Source organism: Suncus etruscus, chromosome 19 (assembly GCF_024139225.1).
Source record: "Suncus etruscus isolate mSunEtr1 chromosome 19, mSunEtr1.pri.cur, whole genome shotgun sequence".
Classification (NCBI taxonomy): Eukaryota; Metazoa; Chordata; class Mammalia; order Eulipotyphla; family Soricidae; genus Suncus; species Suncus etruscus.
Genome location: NC_064866.1, coordinates 44,349,257 through 44,369,661, shown reverse-complemented (window position 1 = coordinate 44,369,661; position 20,405 = coordinate 44,349,257). Strand labels below are relative to the sequence as shown.

Sequence of the window (20,405 nt, the reverse complement as noted above, 5' to 3'; positions counted from 1 at the left end):
GGATTTGAACCACCATCCTTCTGTATGCAAACATCCTGTCTCCATGCTATCTCTCCGGCCCCGTCTTCCAATATTTTCAACTTTAGCAACATATGAAAATCATCTGGAGAATTTGTTTTTGTTTGTTTGGGGGCCACACCCAGCGGAGCTCTGGGATTACTCTTGGCTCAGCAGCACTCAGGAATCACTCTTGATAGGCTTAAGCATCATATAGGTTTCTGGGATCAAACCCGGGTCAGCCACCTGCAAAGATAAGCACCTTCCTCACAGTGCTGTCCTCAGGTCCCTGGGAACTTTGAAAACATACTGGGCCCTGCCCCTGGCTACTTTTTACAGACAACTTTTTTTTTTTTTTTAAAGATCCCAAGTGGTTTTAAATGTGCATCCAGGATTGAGAATCAATTTCCTACATTCATTTTCTACATTTGCTTTTAATCCTTGCTCACATCTGCCCCTCCTTTGAGTCTGTTACTGTGGAGTGAAATGTGCTCCCTTTTCACTGGTCCTGACTTCTTGGGGTTACACATTGTTTCTCCCTGCTTACCTGTTTCCTTCTGAACTCTGCTTGTTCTGAAGAGCTTGACTAGTTTTCACATCACAGGTTCAGGTGCAGGAACTTAATACAGCTTGGACTGTCCTTTCATGGTCCATGATTGTTCTCATTTATTCTGTGGTTACGGAACTACCCCCCCCCCCCCCCCCGGCTTAGGGACCTAAAATAGTCTCACATTCTCCTTTCTCAGTTTCTGGTAACAGCTCAGCCTGGGTCTCAGGGAATAGAGTCTGCCTGGTGCTGTCAGGCTGGCATTTGGTGCTGTGTACTTGAGTTGCCAGCACCCGGAGGGATCAGACCGACTCACTCTGCCTCAGAGAGCTAGTGTCCAGGGTCTCCATCTTGCTTTTGTTGTTGTTTTGGGGCCATACCTAGTGGTGTTCAGGGATCACTCCTTTTTTTTGCGGGGGCATACCCAGCGGTGCTCAGTGGTTACTCCGGATCTGCACTCAGAAATTGCTCCTAGCAGGCTTGGGGACCATATGGGTTGCCAAGGATCCAACCCAAGTCCGTCCTGGGTTGGCAGCCTGCAAGGCAAATGCTCTACTGTTAATTCTATCATTCTGGCCCCAGGGATCACTCCTGTTCTACTTGGGAGACCCTCTGCAGTGTTGGGGATGGAATCAGGGCCAGGCAAGGGCCTTGCCCCTTGGACCATTTTCCTTCTTTGCACTTGGGTAACATTCAAGACACATGTGCCTTGGCAGCCAGTCCCATGGATTTCACTTCCCAACCTGTGCACTGTGCACTTGGACTCCGTTTGCTTTTGTTATTGGGCCACACCCGGTGGTGCTCAGAGGTTCTTCCTGGCTCTGCACTCAGAAATTGCTCCTGATAGGCTCGAGGGACCATATGGGATGCTGAGGATTGCACACAGGCCCATTCCAGGTCAGTCACATGCAAGGCAAATGCCCTACCTCTGTGCTATAGCTCCAGCCCCTTTATTTTATTTTATTTATTTATTTATTTATTTTATTTTGGTTTTTGGGCCACACCTGGCGGTGCTCAGGGGTTACTCCTGGCTGTCTGCTCAGAAATAGCTCCTGGCAGGCACGGGGGACCACATGGGACACCGGGATTCGAACCAACCACCTTTGGTCCTGTATTGGCTGCTTGCAAGGCAAACGCCGCTCGCTGTGCTATCTCTCCGGGCCCTGGCCCCTTTATTTTTTTGTTTAGTTTTCTTCCAGTTTATATCCTCTATTTTTCTTCCTACCTTTTTGTTTTTTGGTTGATTGGTTGGTTTTTGGGGCCACACCCAGTGACTCTCAGAGGTTACTCCTGCCTATGTGCTCAGAAATCGCTCCTGGCTTGGGGGATCGAACCATGGTCTGTTCTAGGTTTGTGAGTGCAAGGCAAACGCCCTACTGCTTGCGCCACCACTCTGGCCCACCTTTCTACCTATTGATGTGATGATAGGTGTGTGGGCGTGCCTGGCTATGCTGCTCACAAAGTTTTTAGCAGTGTTTCCCATCAGGATCACACTCATGGCCTGATCATCACCAAGGTTTCTGTCCCTGCAGCTGTGGTGCTCATTCTGGCTCTCTAGAGTTTGCCCTCCTGGTTAGGTGTACAAGGTTAGGTGGTTACATGGGTTACATATATGATTATGGTGCTGGCCAGGGGTCACTGATGCTCACATATACTTGCAGAAGCTGTGCTTCCAGGTGTTCCGTTCCATGCTCACTGGGGGTTGCAGACCTGGGTGGTGCTTCCCCAGCCTGGCTGACGTGCAGCTAGAAATCTCTAAAATAGCTGTTGCCTCTGGCCCAGAGAGCAAGCAGAGCTCTTCATACTTCCAGGTTTGAGGCCATATGTTTACAAAGGCCTCTAGGCTGTTCCAGTGCGTTGGATGTCATCAGTAAAGATTTGTGCGGATATTCTGTCCTTTGAAAAAATATATATGGGGACATACTGGCAGTGTGTTGGGATCCCAGGGACATCCTAGCACAGCTCTGCCCTATAGGGATGAGTTTGATGGTACCACAACCTTGGTGGTACTCAGGGCTCCACCTGGCTCAGTGCTTGGGGGTCACTTTCAGTGAAGCTGAGGCTTAGACTGTGACTTCCCTCTGCAAAGTATTTGCTCCTCGCTTTGAACCATCCTTCCAATTCTTTCACTTTCTGTGTAATATTGTTTTGTTGTTGGGCTATTTTGTGGGGAGGAATGAGGGTTTGGGCCACACCTAGCAGTGCTCAGGGGTTACTCCTCGTTCTGTGCTTGGGTGGCAGGATTGAACTTGAGTCAAGCTCCTGTAGGAAGATTTTTCCACTCTTCAACACCATGAATGGGGTCGTTTTTGTTTTATTTCTGGGTCACACCTGGTGGTGCTCAGTGGTTTACTCCTGGGTCTGCACTCAGAAATTATTCCTGGAAGTCTCAGAGTACCATATGGGATACCAGGGATCGAGCTTGGGTTGGTTGTGTGCAAGGCAAACACCCTACCCACTGTGCTATAGCTCCAGCCTCAAGTGGAGTTTTTTTTTGGGGGGGGGTTTGGGGCCACACCCGGTGACGCTCGGGCTACTCCTAGGTATGCATTCAGAAGTTGCTTCTGGCCTGGGGGACCATAGGGGACGCTGGGATCAACCTGGGTCGGTTCTGGGCCAGCCACGTGCAAGGCAAGCGCCCTACCACTGTGCTTGTGCTATTGCTCCGGCCCCCAAGTGGAGTTTTTTGAGTTCGCTCTTGCATTTGCAAACCCATTCCAACAGCTTTCTCTGATATATATATATATATATATGTAGAATTAAATAATATATATATATATATGGGGACATACTGGCAGTGTGTGGGAGCCCTTTGCTTTGGACATCACATTTTAGAGGTCTTTTTTGATGGTTTGGTCTTTGAGCCACATCCTGTGATGCTCAGAGGTTACTCCTAGCTCTGCACTTAGGAATTATTCCTGGAGGTTCTCAGGGACCATATGGATGCCAGGAGTTAAATCCGAATCAGCTATGTGCAAGGCAAGAGGCTTATCAGCTGCATAGCTCTCTGGCCCACATCTCAGAGGTTTTGACCCTTCAGTAATGCCACCCTCTCTGTGACTTGGAAGTTGAGGTGCCTTGCAGAGCGGTGTTAGGGCAAACTGGGTCAGGGCCTGAAGGGAGGTTTGGGCTGAGGGCAGACTGTGTGTAGTGAGGTGGGCAGCTTGGGCTTGAGTCACTGTTGGGAAGGAGCCGGCGGAGTACGAGGCGTTCAGAGAACAGGAAGTGCCGAACATAAATAAGTTTAGGAGAAGGGAAAATGTGGTCCCTTCCCCCCATCATTGCTGCTGGGACAGATGCTCATCCCATCTGCCCCCACAGGGGGCGTTCTGCAGCCTGGCCTTCTGGGAGCAACACAATCCCGTGGGCGGAATATGCAGGAAAGAGCCTGTGCTCGTGGGCCCACCACGTGATGCGGAGACTTGAGGCAGCCATGGGTTTGGGTTTCAGTTCACGGTGTCTGAAATGATGTGTGCAGTGGGAGACTGCTGGGAGTAAGTTGAGGAGCTGGGGGTTGAGTATATTGACTTGCTTGGTGTCCGTGTAATGAGGCCTCCTTGGAAACCCACAGAAGGGCATCCAAGAGAGCTGGAACACTAGGGACCAGTGCCACCTGGGTTCCTGGGGGCCTTCCTCGTGCAGCTCTTTGCAGAGCTTTTGGCACCTTTGCCATAAATCAATGGTTTTTGACTTGATAGGCTTTCTGCCCTCTGGGAGCCACCCTAGCAGACCATTGGCACCTGAGGGGGAAGGGCCTGGGAATCTTACTAGCACAGTTGAGAGCGGGGACTTCAGATGGCATCTGAGAGGCCAGGAGTGGACCTGTGCGTGTCTTTCCCCTGCAAGACTGAGTCAGATTTGTCAGCCACCAGCAAGTGCTGTGAACACTGGTCAGATACCCCTACCCATCTCACCGCAGCCTCAGCAAAGGCATGTGAAGGGGAAGGGAAGTGGCATCTTGGAGTTCATCTTTGGGTGTTGGTGCTCAGTGAAACGAGTGAGGAGAAGTAGGCAGGGGAGCAAGTTTTACTCATGTTGGTGAGAAAAGAGCAGGCAGTGGTGATGGGGTACTGCTGGTCTTTTTCAGAGGCCTGTAGAAGCAAAATAACCAACCTCAGCTTTTCCTGGAAGCCTGGTTGAATAGTTTTTGATCATACCGAGGTGCTTTGGTTACTCGTGCTCTGCTCTCAGGAATTACTCCTGATTCTTGGGGAACATGTGGGTGCCAGAGAATAACCCATGTCAATAACCCACGTCAAAAGCTTGCAAGGCAAGCTCCCCACCGCTGTACTATTGCTTCAGCTCTGACTTGACTGAATTTTTATTTATTTATTTATTTATTTATTTATTTATTTATTTATTTATTTATTTATTTATTTATTTATTTTATTTTTTTTGTTTGTTTTTTTTGGGCCACACCCGTTGACGCTCAGGGGTTACTCCTGGCTATGCGCTCAGAAGTTGCTCCTGGCTTGGGGGACCATATGGGACGCCGGGGAATCGAACCGTGGTCCATCCAAGGCTAGCGCAGGCAAGGCAGGCACCTTACCTCTAGCGCCACAGCCCGGCCCCTATTTATTTATTTTTATTTATTTTTTGGGGGGGTCACACCCGGCAGTGCTCAGGGGTTGGCTCTATGCTCAGAAATCGTTCCTGGCAGGCACAGGGGACCATATGGGATGCCGGGATTCAAACCACCGAACTTCTGCATGAATGGCAAATGCCTTACCCCATGCTATCTCTCTGGCCCCAACTGAATTTTTTTTTTTGTTTTTTTTTTGTTTTTGGGTCACACCTGGTGGTGCTCAGGGGTTACTCCTGGCTATCTGCTCAGAAATAGCTCCTGGCAGGCACGGGGGACCATATGGGACACCGGGATTTGAACCAACCACCTTTGGTCCTGGATCGACTGCTTGCAAGTCAAACGCTGCTGTGCTGTCTCTCCCGGCCCCCAACTGAATTTTTTTTTTTTTTGTGGTTTTTGGGTCACACCCGGCAGTGCTCAGGGGTTACTCCTGGCTCCATGCTCAGAAATTGCTCCTGGCAGGCACAGGGGACCATATGGGACGCTGGGATTCGAACCGATGACCTCTTGCATGAAAGGCAAACGCTTTACCTCCATGCTATCTCTCCAGCCCCCCAACTGAATTTTTTTTTTTTTTTTTTTTTTGGTTTTTGGGTCACACCCGGCAGTGCTCAGGGGTTATTCCTGGCTGTCTGCTCAGAAATAGCTCCTGGCAGGCACGGGGGACCATATGGGACACCGGGATTCGAACCAACCACCTTTGGTCCTGGATCAGCTGCTTGCAAGGCAAATGCCGCTGTGCTATCTCTCCGGGCCCCCAACTGAATTTTTAATAGCAGTTTGTGGCATGTGTATCTGCTGGGATGTAGATTTATTAGGAAAATGTTATTTCCTGCAGCTCTGCATTGCTTTTATGGTTGTTGCCAAATCGACATTCAATTATTGCTTTATAAGTTTGTCAGAAGAAACACCTCCCTTTCACTTGGGGCTGTGGGGTTTTGGGTGCAGGGCAGATATGGTCCATATAGCTTGTTTAAATGATGTGTTTGCAAATCTTTGGGTGTGTGTGTGTGTGTGTGTGTGCGTGTGTCACACCCGGCAGCACTCAGGGTTACTCCTGGCTCTGCACTCAAAAATTGCTCCTGGCATGCTCAGGGGACCATACGGAATGCCAGGGATCAAATCCAGGTCTATCCTGGGTTGGCCACATGCAAGGTAAATACTCTGTCGTTGGGCTATCTCTCCAGTCCCCAAAATCTTTTTCTAAAGAACAAGGGTGATAAGAATGTATTTGAAGTAAATAAAAACTGAGTTTATTACCAGCAGACATTCATTGAAGATGTTTCTAAAACACCTGGTAGGCTTGGAGTACCATATAAGATTGTCTGCTGTTAAAAGGGGGGTGTTCTTTACATGACCTAAACTCAACTACAATCATATTTGTAATCATGGTGTTTAAATAAAGATATAATTTAAAAAAAATAAAACTTTGGGTTCAGAAATAGAAAATCAATTTTAACTTTGATTTTGTTTTTGGGCCACACCTGGCCGAATTACTCCTTGCTCTGTACTCAGAAATTACTCCTGGCAAGCTTGGGGACCATATCAGATGCCAGGGATCAAACCTGGGTCAGCCACATGCAGGGCAAATGGTTTACTCACTGTACTATCACTCCAGCCCCAAGAGAAAAGGAAAGAATGAAGTGAGGAAAGACAGCAAATGATAAGAATCTCTCAGTCTAAATTTTGCATGAAGTCTTTGCACAGAGCAGGTTGCACAGAGGGTCAAACTAAACAAGATTCAGCTCCATGGCAGAGCTTCAGTTCCCAGCAAGTGGGCACACGGTTTCAGGGTGGAGAGATGAGGGGAGCCTGCAGGCCAGTCTGGGAAGGCCAGAGGTAGGCCGTAAATGGATTAGAGTCCCCACATTTCGCGGAAAATGAAATGCTCTCTGGAACTTGAGACTGGCACAAAGATTCCTACATTTATTTTCTTCCCTTGGTTGGCTGGCAGACCATCCAGTCATGTGACCCTGTATCTTTTTCTTGCCCCTCACTCCACCTTTTGCCCACTGTCATCTCTTTTTCCACTGAAATTAGCTGCCATTTTTTAGGGGTCTGGGATTGGTAGAGTTAGGGATATATGAGGAAAGAAGGAACTTCAGACATGGGTGGGAAACCAGATGTTCAGATGTTGTTTTTAGGTCATACCGGGTGGTCTCAGGGGTTACTCCTGGCTCTGCACTCAGAAATCGCACCTGGTAGGATTAGAGTACCATATAAGATGCCGAGGATCAAACTCAGGTTTGTCTGCAATCAACCACATGCAAGGCAAACGCCCTACCCACTGTGCTATCACTCCAGCCCCTCTTTTTCCTTTTTTAAAAACCTTTCTCAACACCTTTTGGATTGATTTTTAATGTTTCTCCTCAACTGGGTTGGAATTCCTCACTTGACTTTTATAGTGGCTGCTGTGGATATTTTGACATACAGAATTCTTGGGGCTAGAGCGATAGCACAGCGGTAGGGCATTTGCCTTCCACACGGCTGACCTGGGACAGACTTGGGTTTGGTCCCTGACATCCCATATGGTCTCCCGAGCCTGCCAGGAATGATTTCTGAACACAGAGCCATGAGTAAACCCCCTGAGTGCCGCCAGGTGTGCCCCCCACCCCCAAATAGAATTCTTTCATCGAAACCTAAGCTTTACTGATTCCCTTTCCCTTCTCCCATGAGATCTTGGAATGCTGCGTGTGTTTTTCTGGCTACCCTCTGCTTGCTGCACTGTTTGGAGCAGAGGGAGGGTCAGGCTAGTTGGATGAGTGGGCTTCCTCTTTGCTCTCTCACCCCAGGTTCTGTCTGCCTGCCCCTCAGCTGGGCCCCGGGCCTAGGGCAGATGCTGATAGCTGCCTCCAGGCACAGATAGCAAAGGCTCCCACTTCTCAGGGTCTCTGGTCTTACATGTTTTTGTCAGCTGAGGCTCTGTACTGTGTAGTTCATAATTGAGTTAAAAACAACCATTTTAAGTACTTAATGATTTTTTGTTTTTGTTTTTGGGTCACACCTGCAGTGCTCAGAGGTTACTCCTGGCTCTACACTCAGAAATCACTCCTGGCAGGCTCGGGGGACCATATGGGATGCTGGGATTTGAACCACCGTCCTTTTGCATGCAAGGCAAACGCCTTACTTCCATGCTATCTCTCCGGCCCCACTTAATGATTTTTTTTTTTTTTGGTTTTTTTTTTTTGGGCCACACCCTGTGACGCTCAGGGGTTACTCCTGGCTATGCGCTCAGAAGTTGCTCCTGGCTTCTTGGGGGACCATATGGGACGCCGGGGGACCGTGGTCCGTCCTAGTCTAGCAGGCAAGGCAGGCACCTTACGTCCAGCGCCACCGCCCGGCCCCACCACTTAATGATTTTTTTTTTTTTTTTTTGGTTTTTGGGCCACACCCAGTAATGCTCAGGGGTTACTCCTGGCTATGTGCTCAGAAGTTGCTCCTGGCTTGGGGGACCATATGGGACACCGGGGGATCGAACCGCGGTCCGTCCAAGGTTAGCGCAGGCAAGGCAGGCACCTTACCTTTAGCGCCACCGCCCGGCCCCCACTTAATGATTTTTTAATTAAATTTTTTTCTTGAGGGCCCGGAGAGATAGCACAGGAGAGATAGCACAGCGGCGTTTGCCTTGCAAGCAGCCGATCCAGGACCAAAGGTGGTTGGTTCGAATCCCGGTGTCCCATATGGTCCCCCGTGCCTGCCAGGAGCTATTTCTGAGCAGACAGCCAGGAGTAACCCCTGAGCACGGCCGGGTGTGGCTCAAAAACTAAAAAAAAAAAAAAAATTTTTTTTTCCTTGAATTTAATTATTTATTATTTTTTTGGTTTGTAATTTGATCTCACCTCTGAGGATTTAACTGCTCATATTATCTGATTTTATTTGTTGAGGTAGGCTGTTTCTGTTGGAGAATGTAGGATGTAGAAGGTGGCATTAGGCTGTTAGAGTTCACGAAAAAGGGAGTTTCATCTGCCCCCACCCCTGAGATGCCACAGAAATATAATCAGCACTGGATTACCTGGGAAATATTGGCAGCCATTTATTTTTTTTTTGGGCCACACCCGGTAACGCTCAGGGGTTACTCCTGGCTGTGTGCTCAGAAGTTGCTCCTGGCTTGGGGGACCATATGGGACACCTCAGGGGTTACTCCTGGCTATGTGCTCAGAAGTTGCTCCTGGCTTGGGGGACCATATGGGACACCGGGGGATCGAACCGCGGTCCGTCCAAGGCTAGCGCAGGCAAGGCAGGCACCTTACCTTTAGCGCCACCACCCGGCCCCGCAGCCATTTTTTTTGACTTGCATTTCCATTTTCTCTCGGAAGTGGGGGTGAAGTCCTCAGGGGGCAGCTCCTGCTGTGGCCTTGCTACGACTGTCTATTGGATTTGGGGACACAGGATTTGGTCCTGAGGGAGGGAGCTGCAGGGAGAAGGGTGTCTGCAAAGGGGATGCAGTTGGTCCCCAGGGCACTGATTCCTAGTGGTGGAATCTCAGACTCTTGAGCATGGCTTGTCAACATCTTGTCCAGATCATGGGCTGGAGATGGGATTGGCACAGCTGTGGACACTCCCAGGCTTGTTCCCCACAGAGCCACCTCTAAGGGATGCTCTGCAGGGCTCAGTGTAACCCCAGGACCCTCTGCAGTAGCTCTGGCTGTGGGTGCAAACATTGCAGTGAAGACACATCGCAGCTGCTGGTTCTCTTGCCTCAGCGGTGACTTCAGTACTGGCTCAGCTGCTTCTGTTCTTTGTAGGGAGCTGTGGGCTCCAGATGACCCTCGGTTTGTCCTGTGGGAGACCCCTCTGCCTTGATGGAGCCTGGGGAAAAGGATCTGTCTCCCCTGCTGTGGGCAGATGCTTCCCCATCTTCCTTGATGGGGATGCAGGAGGGGCCAGGCCGTATCTCACAGCCTAATGACTTCCCCAGACATCTTCACTCCTGTGCTGCTATACAGAGAGCAGGACACTCCTCTCCCTGAGGACCAGCACTGCCTTGGGCACCAGATTAACCCTGATGCCCACTTTCCTGAGTGCTAAGGTCCTGGCATGCGACTTAGGTAGTTCCTCTTATAATAGCACCTTTTCCCTGCAGTTTTTGTTGGTATAAGATGGTTAGAGGCGCATGGCAAACCTCTGGGCAGAGGAAGCTCGCCCAGTGTGCTGCTCTACCTGACTGCAGCCACTTGGCATGGGCTGTGCGCATTCCTCAAGATTCCTCTCAGAGCCACTAATGTGACTCTGTGCAGCAGTGCCCTTTTTCTGTGCTGTTCATGGGGCTGGCAGTTGGTTCACAGTTTTTTCCATGGCAGCATGGAGGAGTTCATGGGAACAGCTGCTGCAGGCGTAGATGTGGAAATGCCAGGCCGCCCGCTCACTGAGCAAGCAGGAGAAAGGGGCATTGTATGCCAGTGTCCAACCAGGCCTTTCAAATGAGAACTGAGATGCAGTCATTGTTCAGAACTTTGGAAACCAATTAAAAACAGCATTGAAAATGGAACTGAAGCTTTCTGAGTAAAGACTTGTTTATTCCCCTCCTCTCCTGGAAACTTAGTGAAATGAACGAAAGGAGTGGAAAAAAATTAGAATAACAAGATAATCGACAATGAATTGGAGGAGGGCGAGGCAGGGAAGGCTTGGAGCAGGTTTGGGTTTGTTTTTAGAAGAGGCTTTTTAGGGAAAGTCTGGACCACACTTGCTTCACAGAGCAGTCTGGTGAAAAAAGACTTGCTGCCGGGAGGCTCTGATCCTAAGAGCCAGACCTTGAAGTGGGGGTTAGTGGATAAGAAGGACTGTCTGTTCGCTACCTCCCGCTCCAGTGGGTCCACAGATCTGCTGGGTGCCTCCATGGATGCACTGCCCCAGTCATTTGCTCAGAGCCAATCAGGAGGGCCTGCTAATAAATAAATAAATAAATAAATAAATAAATAAATAAATAAATAAATAAATAAATAAATAGGAAAATTGCTTCTGAAGTTAGGGGTTGCTGCCCAGTAGACTGTGGAGCCAGTGACCAGCCCGAAACCCTGCAGCCCTGATGAGGAGATCTTGTGCTCTCTGTAGACTGAGAACAACAAAAATCTAACAGACCTATACAAAGGAAAAGAGCTGGAGAGCCAGAGCCATAGCACAGCAGGTAGGGCGTTTGCCTTGGCACACTGTTGACCTGTGTTTGATCTCCAGCACCCCATAGGACACCCCAATCCTGCTAGGGGCAATTTCTAAGTGCAGAGCCTGGAGTAACCTCTGAGTGCCACTGGGTGTGGCCCCAAAAAACAAAACCAGAAAGGAAAAGAGCTCAAGGGGGCCTCAGTAACAGAAGGACAGAGAATGAGCTGAAAAATAAAGACAAATAGTCATTTTTAGTTTTGGTTTTTGGGCCACACCCAGCGGCGCTCATCCGTTACTCTGTTCTCAGAAATTGCTCCTAGCAGGGCTGGAGAGATAGCACAGCAGTAAGGCATTTGTCTTGCCCAGGATGGATGGTGGTTCGAATCCCGGTATCCCATATGGTCCCCGCTACCTGCAGGAGCGATTTCTGAGCAGAGAGCCAGCCATATGCAAGGCAAATGACCTGCTGCTGTGCTCTCTCTCCTGCCCCTGTCACTTTTTGGGTCACACCTGGCAGCACTTGGTAACTCCTTGCTCTGCGCTCAGAAATTGCCCCTGGTAGGTAGGCTCAGGGTGACTATAGGGATATGGGGAATCAAACCTGGGTCAGCTGTATGCGAGGCAAATGTCCTACCCACAGTGCTATCTATAACTCTGCCTCCAAATTGTGATTATTTTGTCAATGATTGAACTTCCATTAGAAAAGTAAGTGCCCTTTCAGCAATAGCAGAAAACTGTATGGAAGGATTCTACTGCAGAAGAATCAGGCCCATGAAGAAGGAAAAACAGGGAGTCAGGCAAGATCAGAATTGAACTTGAAGAGCTGAAATGAAGATGTTCGAATGCACTATGTGCTGACTGGGATTCCCCCAGAGATGTGAATATGACAGGGAAAAAAGGGTCCTGAATGATGCAGACTTGAGCCAGGAGGAATACTTCCAAAGAAACACAAAGGAAAAGGAATGTGACTAAGCCCTGAAATAGCATTCAGAGCCTCCTGATTGTGTTACCAACCCCAGAAAAAGAGGACAAAGGAGCTAATTGGACCAGAGGTACAGTGCCTCATGACAAGTACAAACCTAGTTCAGGCAAGCTCTATGTAGAAGGAATATGAATAACATTATCTAAGGCATATTGTATATTGCTCCAAACAAGTGAAGGGAAGTCGTTGGAGAAGCCAGAAGAAAAGATGTATCATGTGCGGGGAACAAAGACAGACAGGACCAGTTCCTCACTGAAGACTGAGCAAATGAGCTGAGAATGGAGTCACGAGTTTAAAGTCCTGAGGGAAAACTCGCAGCCTGAAGGTGGAACAGGGCACTCCACACATGCCCAGTAGAAAGAATCTGGGACCAGGAATCTGCAGGCTGCACTGTAGGAGTCTTGAGGTGGCTGAGAGATGGGCACCAATGGACTCTGCGTTCACATAACGAAGTACTGAGACCTAAAAGAGATGTCAGATTCTTTTCTTATGATCTTAGTCTCTTTAAGAGATTATTATTGGGGGCTGGAGAAATAGTACAGCAGGTAAAGCATTTGCCTTGCATGCATCGAACCTGGATTCAATCCATAGCATCCCATATGGTCCCCTGAGACCTCAGGAATAATTCCTGAGTGTAGCATCAACAGTTATCTCTGAGCGCAGCACAGGTGGCACTAGAGGTAAGGCATCTACCTTGCAAGTGCTGGCCTAGGACGGACCTCGGTTTGATCTCCTGGTGTCCCCTAGAGTCCCCCCAAGCCAGGAGTAACCCCTGAGTGTCAACAGGTGTGGCCCAAAAACAAAACAAAAAAAATAGAAAATAGAAAAACTAGGGGCCGGTGAGGTGGCGCTAGAGGTAAGGTGTCTTCCTTGCAAGTGCTAGTGTAGGATGGACCGCGGTTCGATCCCCCGGTGTCCCATATGGTCCCCCCAAGCCAGGGGCGATTTCTGAGCGCATAGCCAAGAGTAACCCCTGAGCGTCAAATGGGTGTGGCCCAAAAACCAAAAAAAAGAAAAAAAGAAAAACTAAAAAAAAAAAAATGGAAGAAGAAAGAAGAAAAAGTTCAGTAGCAAATATATTTGTGAAAATTATTGTATCTCCAATAAAATCATCAATACAATAGCAGATGGTTTAGTAAAACTCTTGATTTTTTTTTTGTTTTGTTTTTTGTTTTTTGTTTTTGGGCCACACCCGGCAGTGCTCAGGGGTTACTCCTGGCTGTCTGCTCAGAAATAGCTCCTGGCAGGCACGGGGGACCCTATGGGACACCGGGATTCGAACCAACCACCTTGGGTCCTGGATCAGCTGCTTGCAAGGCAAACACCGCTGTGCTATGCTGTGTTATCTCTCCGGGCCCTTTGCCAGATAAGTTCTATAGCACAGCGGCATTTTTGAAACACCAAAATTTACAAAGTTGCTCGTAATACAGTCATTTTTGGTATTTAGTATTCCAATACCAATTCCACCACCAATGTGGCCTTCTCTCCAACATTCCAAGTTACCCAACCACTCAGCCTGCCCCCTCAGCAGGCACAGAATAGTTTACTTTCTATTGCTTGTTGTAACATGTAACTCATAGTGGTATTACTGAAGTTATTGTCCACAGATTGCTGAGCTGTTAGGTGCTAATTGGCACTTCTGTGCTATTGTTTTCAATAATTGAGCTTAGTGGGCTTCTTCACAACTTTCCCATCTGATTTCCTACTGTGCCGTCAGTACTGTGAACTTTGGGATCTCTGTGTGCTTCCACAATTTATCACTAGGATTATTAAGCACCAGGATATCTCTGGCCTACCAGGTTTGGTACACTGCAGCTTCTCACTGAAATAGTCGTGGAGCTGGTTATTGAAATTCTAGTGGAAGTGGATGTGGGTGGGTGGGACACTGGGCCCTCGATCAGGGCAAGGACCTACTGAGCATGTCTCACAGCCCCCTCAGTTTTTGGTTTTTGTATTTTGTGTTTTGTTTCTTGTTTTTTGGGCCACACCAGTGGCACTCAGGGATTACTCCTGGTTCTGCACTCAGAAATTGCTCCTAGTAAGCTGGGGGGGGGGGCATGTGGGATGCTGTGGATCGAACCCAGGTCCATCATGGGTCTGCTGCATGCAAGGCATAGCCCTATTGCTGTGCTATCATTCAGGCTCCCCCTCAGTTTTTTGGTTTTTTTTTTTTGGGGGTGGGGGCTTGGGCCACACCCGGTGATGCTCAAGGGTCTACCCTTGAATTATGCGCTCAGAAATTGCTCCTGGCTTGAGGGGCCATATGGGACATCGGGGATAAAACTGAGGTTCGTCCTGGGTCAGCCTCGTGCAAGGCAAACAGCCCTACCACTGCACTATCGTTCTGGCCCATCCCCTTCAGTTTTGTTTTTTTTTGGTTTTTGGGTCACACCCAGCAGCGCTCAAGGGTCACTCCTGGCTCCACACTCACAAATCACTCCTGGCAGGCTCGGGGGACCATATGGGATGCCGGGTTTCGAACCACTGACCTAATGCACGCAAGGCAAACGCCTTACTTCCATGCTATCTCTCCAGCCCCCCCTCTGTTTTTTTTTTTTTTTTTTTTTTGCTTTTTGGGCCACACCCGGCAGTGCTCAGGGGTTACTCCTGGCTGTCTGCTCTGAAATAGCTCCTGGCAGGCACGGGGGACCATATGGGACACTGGGATTCGAACCAACCACCTTGGGTCCTGGATTGGCTGCTTGCAAGGCAAATGCCGCTGTGCTATCTCTCCGGGCCCCCCCCCTTTTTTTTTTGGACCCCCCCTCAGTCTTTAATGCGTTGATTCCCATATGTATCACCAGTGCCTCATCCATGGGTGTTGCTTAATTAACATAAATTGCATGCCAGCTTAATGTGTTAAGACAAACCTTTTAAGTGAAAGTAAGATTATATAGTGGGTTGGGGGTCCATCATAACACAGAATTACTATCCATGATGGAAAATGGCACAAAACCGGATGAATTGATGGTGAACTTCCTCAATTAACAGGGAAGATAAAATAGAACCGCATAAAACACTAAATCCAAAAGAAGACAGGAAAAGGAAAGAAGGAGATCAGAACAGATGGGACACATGAAAAACAAGTAGCAAGATGGTGGATTTCAGTCGGTCCATGCCAGCAGTCACAAATTTGAAAGTTGTGAGATTGCATAAGTGCAAGCATACTTAAGGACATGCTGTAGCCGTAAACCTGCTTTAAAGATAGAGATATCCGATTAGAAGTAAAGGAAGACCAAGGATAGCAGTGCTATACCGCTGATCGAAAGGGAAGTCACTGTAGTGAGTGTAGCAATATTGAATCTAATTCCAAAGCCAGAAAGTGACCAAGTAAAGATTTCTTAATATTCAAGAGGGCTTGGGTCATTTCAGTAGTATGCAGGGTGGGATGCTCACTTTATATGCAACTGCCATGGGTTCAACTCCAGCATCCCATATGGTACCTTAAGCACTGCCAGGAGTAAGCTCTGAGCATTGCTGGGTGTGGCTCATAAACCTCCCCCAAGAGGGGGTGTTGATTCATCTGAGCACATATTAGATGTGCAGGGGAGATTCAAGTTCAGTACCTGACCCACATGGGCTGCCCAGGATGATCTGCACACTACCAGGTTAATTAAAAAAAAATTTTTTTTTTTTAAAACTTCTTTTTATTTTTTTGTGGGTCACACCCAGCAGTGCTCAGGGGTTTTTCCTGGCTCCAGGCTCAGAAATTGCTCCTGGCAGGCATGGGGGACCATATGGGACGCCGGGATTCGAACCGATGACCTTCTGCATGAAAGGTAAATGCCTTACCTCCATGCTATCTCTCCAGCCCCCAAAATTTTTTTTTTTTTTTTTTTTTTTGGTTTTTGGGCCACACCCGTTTGACGCTCAGGGGTTACTCCTGGCTATGTGCTCAGAAATCGCCCCTGGCTTGGGTGGACCATATGGGACGCTGGGGGATCGAACCGCGGTCCTTCCTTGGCTAGCGCTTGCAAGGCAGACACCTTACCTCCAGCGCCACCTACCCGGCCCCAAAAATTTTTTTTTTATAAAAAAAAAATTGAGGGTCCAGAGAGATAGCATGTAGGTAGGGCATTTGCCTTGCATGCAGAAGGATGGTGGTTGGAATCCAGGCATCCCATATGGTCCCCCAAGTCTGCCAGGAGCGATTTCTGAGCATAGAGCCAGGAGTAACCCCTGAGCACTGCCGGGTGTGGCCCAAAAACCAAAATAAAACAAAGATTTATTCAGGGGCTGGAGCAGTGGCGCAAGTGGTAAGGCATTTGCCTTGCACACACTAACCTAGGATGGACCGCAGTTTGATCCCCTGGCGTCCCATATATGGTCCCCCAAGTCTGCCAGGAGTGATTTCTGAGCACAGAGCCAGGAGTAACCCCTGAGCATCACCGGTGTGGCCAAAACAAAACAAAATAATAATAATAATAGCCATTTTAAAATAGAAATTCTGCCAGAGAGATAGCATGGAAGTAAGGTGTTTGCCTTTCATGCAGAAGGTCATTGGTTCGAATCCCAGCATCCCATATGGTCCCCCGAGCCTGCAGGAGCAATTTCTGAGCGTGGAGCTAGGAGTAACCCCTGAGCGCTGCCAGATGTGACCCAAAAACCAAAATAAAAAATAAAAATAAAAAATGAAAAAAATAAAATAGGAATTGTTACACTTTATGCCAATAAATTAGATAACTTGTATGAAATGAACAGATCGAGAGAGACAGACCCGTAAAGTTCAGAAGAATTGGTTTGAGCCACAACTGATGGTTCTCAAGAGTGTGACCCCTGACACTCAGAGGACCATTTATTGTGCTGGGGTTTGAGCCAGGTGGGCTACTTGCAAGACAAGCAGTGCTAAGGGCTACTCTCAGCTCTGCTCATGTCCCTCTTGGTCATCCTCGGGGACTCTGAGATTGAACCCAGGCCTGCTGCATGCAGAGCATGTAGCTGTATCTATGAAGCTGTGTCTCATCCAGATTTCCTTCTGTTTTTCTAAAGCCTGACTGGTAACGTTTAGATGCATGTTTTGTCTAAAATGAAGTGCTTTCCATTGGCTAAGTGGGAGGTCAGCAGTGTCTTCCAGCACCATGGGGCCCCTTTGTCCTGAGGGAGGTGACTTGCTGAGCTGGCCAATGGGAGCTGCAGTAGAGGCAGTGCTGGCCAAGGCCTCACCTTGGGCCAGCTGATGATGCCTGTCCTTTTCTGGAGGGTCGACTCTATTCACCTGCACTTGGGACATGTTAGGCCTGGATGCTTCCGGATGCACTGGCCATGAAGTATGGAACCAGGTCACTACTGTCTCCTAAAAGTGTGAGGAGATAGGGCCGGAGAGATAGCATAGAGATAGGGCATTAGCCTTGCAACGGTCGACCCAGGACAGGACTGATGGTGGTTTGAATCTCGGCATCCCATATGGTCCCCCGAGCCGGCCAGGAGCAATTTCTGAGCTTAGAGCCAGGGGTCACCCCTGAGTGCTGCTGTGTGTGACCCAAAAACTTTCAAAAAACAGAACAAAACTGTTAGATGTCTCCGAGGTGATATGCTTAGACTTGCACTCTTTCCCCAGCTGGGCAGTGCCTTCCCGACTGATGGTGGAGGGTTAAGGTCCTCCCCTTGACCTGCTGGCTCAGTTTGCCTGTCCTCGGAGGAGCCTGCAATGTCCCAGACACAGGAGTACGAATGTGAAAGCCGAAATGCTGGTGCGCAGGAACCTCGTGCCTCAGTGCCCAGCACCAGGTAAGTGTTTCGTGCGCAGGGTCTGGAGTAAACTTGTTATTGTGGGTGCTGACTGTTGTGCCTGCCACCAACAAGGAGAGAGAGCTGTGCCTTTCACAGGGTCCACCTGGGTTGCCCAGGCACACACAGAGTGCTCTTCATGCAGGTACTTTACAACCCCTGAGGCTGGCCCCAGCTGACTAGCAGCTGTCACTCATGCCTCTTTACTTTAAGCATTATTTGGAAATAATTCCATTTAGAACAAAGGTGCGTGTGTGTGCTGAGGACTCCCTGCCCTGCTTTCCTCTAGTTGTTGAGAGGGTCTGTTTGCTGAATTGTTGGTGTCCCTCAACATGGCTATTGCCTGGGGGAGCCTGTGAAGTGCAGGGCTTTGTCCTACACCCTTGGGAGCATGTCCGGTCCCATCCACAGGTGATGGCTGGTGGGGCGAGTGAGCCCTGCTGGTAGTCTCCTGTGGGCCAATGCTTCCCATGGTTGCTGTCTTTTGTGACAGGCACACTTTCCGCCATGGCAGTTGCCCTACAAGAGGCTGGATTTCTCAGTGGGATGCCCAGGCCACCTGCCCCTCACCTGGACTCTGAGCTCCCAACTCCCTCTCACCAGCTGCTCCCCGGCACTGCTCTGTCCCCACTCACATAAGGTAGCTTCCCAGCTGGTCTGTGATTCTGAGTGTGGGCATCTTCTCATCTCTTCCCTCTGCACTACCTCGTGTATATGATAAATCTACTTATCTTTCCTCTCAACACCTAGGGATACTTCCTCTAGGTTGTAAACCTGTCTTAGTACACCTGTCATACCACACACCTGCAACAATGCTGCCCCCGCCTCACCTTTACCCACCAGTAATCTTGGTCTCTTCATACTCAAAAATTTGCATTGATCATACACACGTCTGCAACACAGGGAGTGGCTATTAATCACACAGGAAGTTATAATTTATTATAGACACAGATACTATTGTCACACACAAGGGGAGATGCCATTGATTATTCTCATAGACACATAGACTCACAGGGAGACACCATTGATCATAGTCTTAGAAACATCTACATAGAATCACAGAGAGATGGGGGCCAGAGCAATAGCACAGTGGTAGGGCATTTGTCTTGCACACAACTAACCCCAGACGGATGGTGTTCCAATTCCTAGCATCCCATATGGTCCCCCAAGCCTTCCAAGAGCGACTTCTGAGTGCAGAGCCAGGAGTAATTCCCGAGCGCTGCCGGTGTGACCCAAAAACCAAAGAAAGAAAAACAGAATCATGGAGATGCCGTTGATTTCTCACACATACATTCATAGATGCGAACATACAGGAAGACACTGTTGATGACACTTGCACATATACAAAGCGAGATGCTGTTGATCACACAGACACACACTTAGAAGCACATACACAGAGGCTGGAGTGATAACACAGTGGTAAGGCATTTGTCTTGCATGCAGTCGACCCAGGACAGACCTGGGTTCGATCCCTAGTATCTCATATGGTCCCCCAAGCCTTCCACAAGTGATTTCTTGAGCACAGAGCCAAGAGTAACCCCTGAGCACTGCTGGGTGTGCCCCCAAAACCAAAATAAATAAATAAATAATTCTCAAAAATTAAAAAAAAAATAGAAGCACGTACACAGACAGGAGATGCTGTTGATCACACACACTGACACTCAGGAATGTACTATTCTCTTTCTCTCACGAGCACGGGCACACGCATGCACACAGACACTGAAACAAAGGAGGTCTGTTGTTCACCCATAGCTGAAAGGTTCCTTGTAAGGTCCTTTTCCTTGTGGACACTTCGAAGCAGAATAAAAATATAGCAGATAGAGGTGAGCAAGCCCTGATCAGCACTGAACTCCTTATCTTGGGAAGCTCATTGTTTCCCATCAAATTTTGTTTTTTTGCTTTTTTTGTGGGGGGGCACACCCTGTGATGCTTAGGGTTACTTCTGGCTCTGCGCTCAGAAATCACTCTTGGCTTGGTGGACCATATGGTACGCCGGGGGATCAAACCAAGGTCCGTCCTAGATTGGCCACATGCAAGGCAAACACCCTACCACTGTGCTATCGCTGTGGCCCTTCCCCTCAAATTTCTTATGGGTGCCAGCAGGTGGATTTGGGTTCACATGGGGAAATGCGCCAAGCCTAGGGACTTGTCTGACCCAGGGGACTGGTAGTAGGGACTGGGCTGTGGCCTGGTCTCTGGAGTAATGAAGGCACCCTGATAGGACTTATATTATCTCACCCAACCCCCCTCCCCCAATTTTTGGCCACACCTAGCGGAGCTCAGGGGCTGCTCCTGGCTCTATGCTCAGAAATCACTCCTGGCAGGCTTGGGGAACCATATAAGATACCGGGGATAGAACCTAAATCTGCCACACACAAGGTAAACACCCTACCCATTATCTATCATTCTGACCCCCAAGACCCCTTTGAAAACAGGAGGTAGGCATGTGGTACACTTTCCATGCTGCA

At 48.8% G+C, this 20,405-nt stretch overlaps 1 protein-coding gene across 2 annotated transcripts in view; it reads left to right on the top strand.

The window, feature by feature from the left end:
- Positions 1–20,405, top strand: part of ARHGAP39 (Rho GTPase activating protein 39) — a 59,124-nt gene that overhangs the window by 18,940 nt on the left and 19,779 nt on the right. For both annotated transcript variants that reach the window (XM_049765855.1, XM_049765856.1), the window contains one exon: positions 17,768–17,937. In XM_049765855.1, coding sequence (XP_049621812.1) covers positions 17,858–17,937 — 80 coding nt within the window. In that variant the 5' untranslated portion in view covers positions 17,768–17,857. Of the gene's footprint in view, positions 1–17,767; positions 17,938–20,405 lie in introns of those variants that run through there.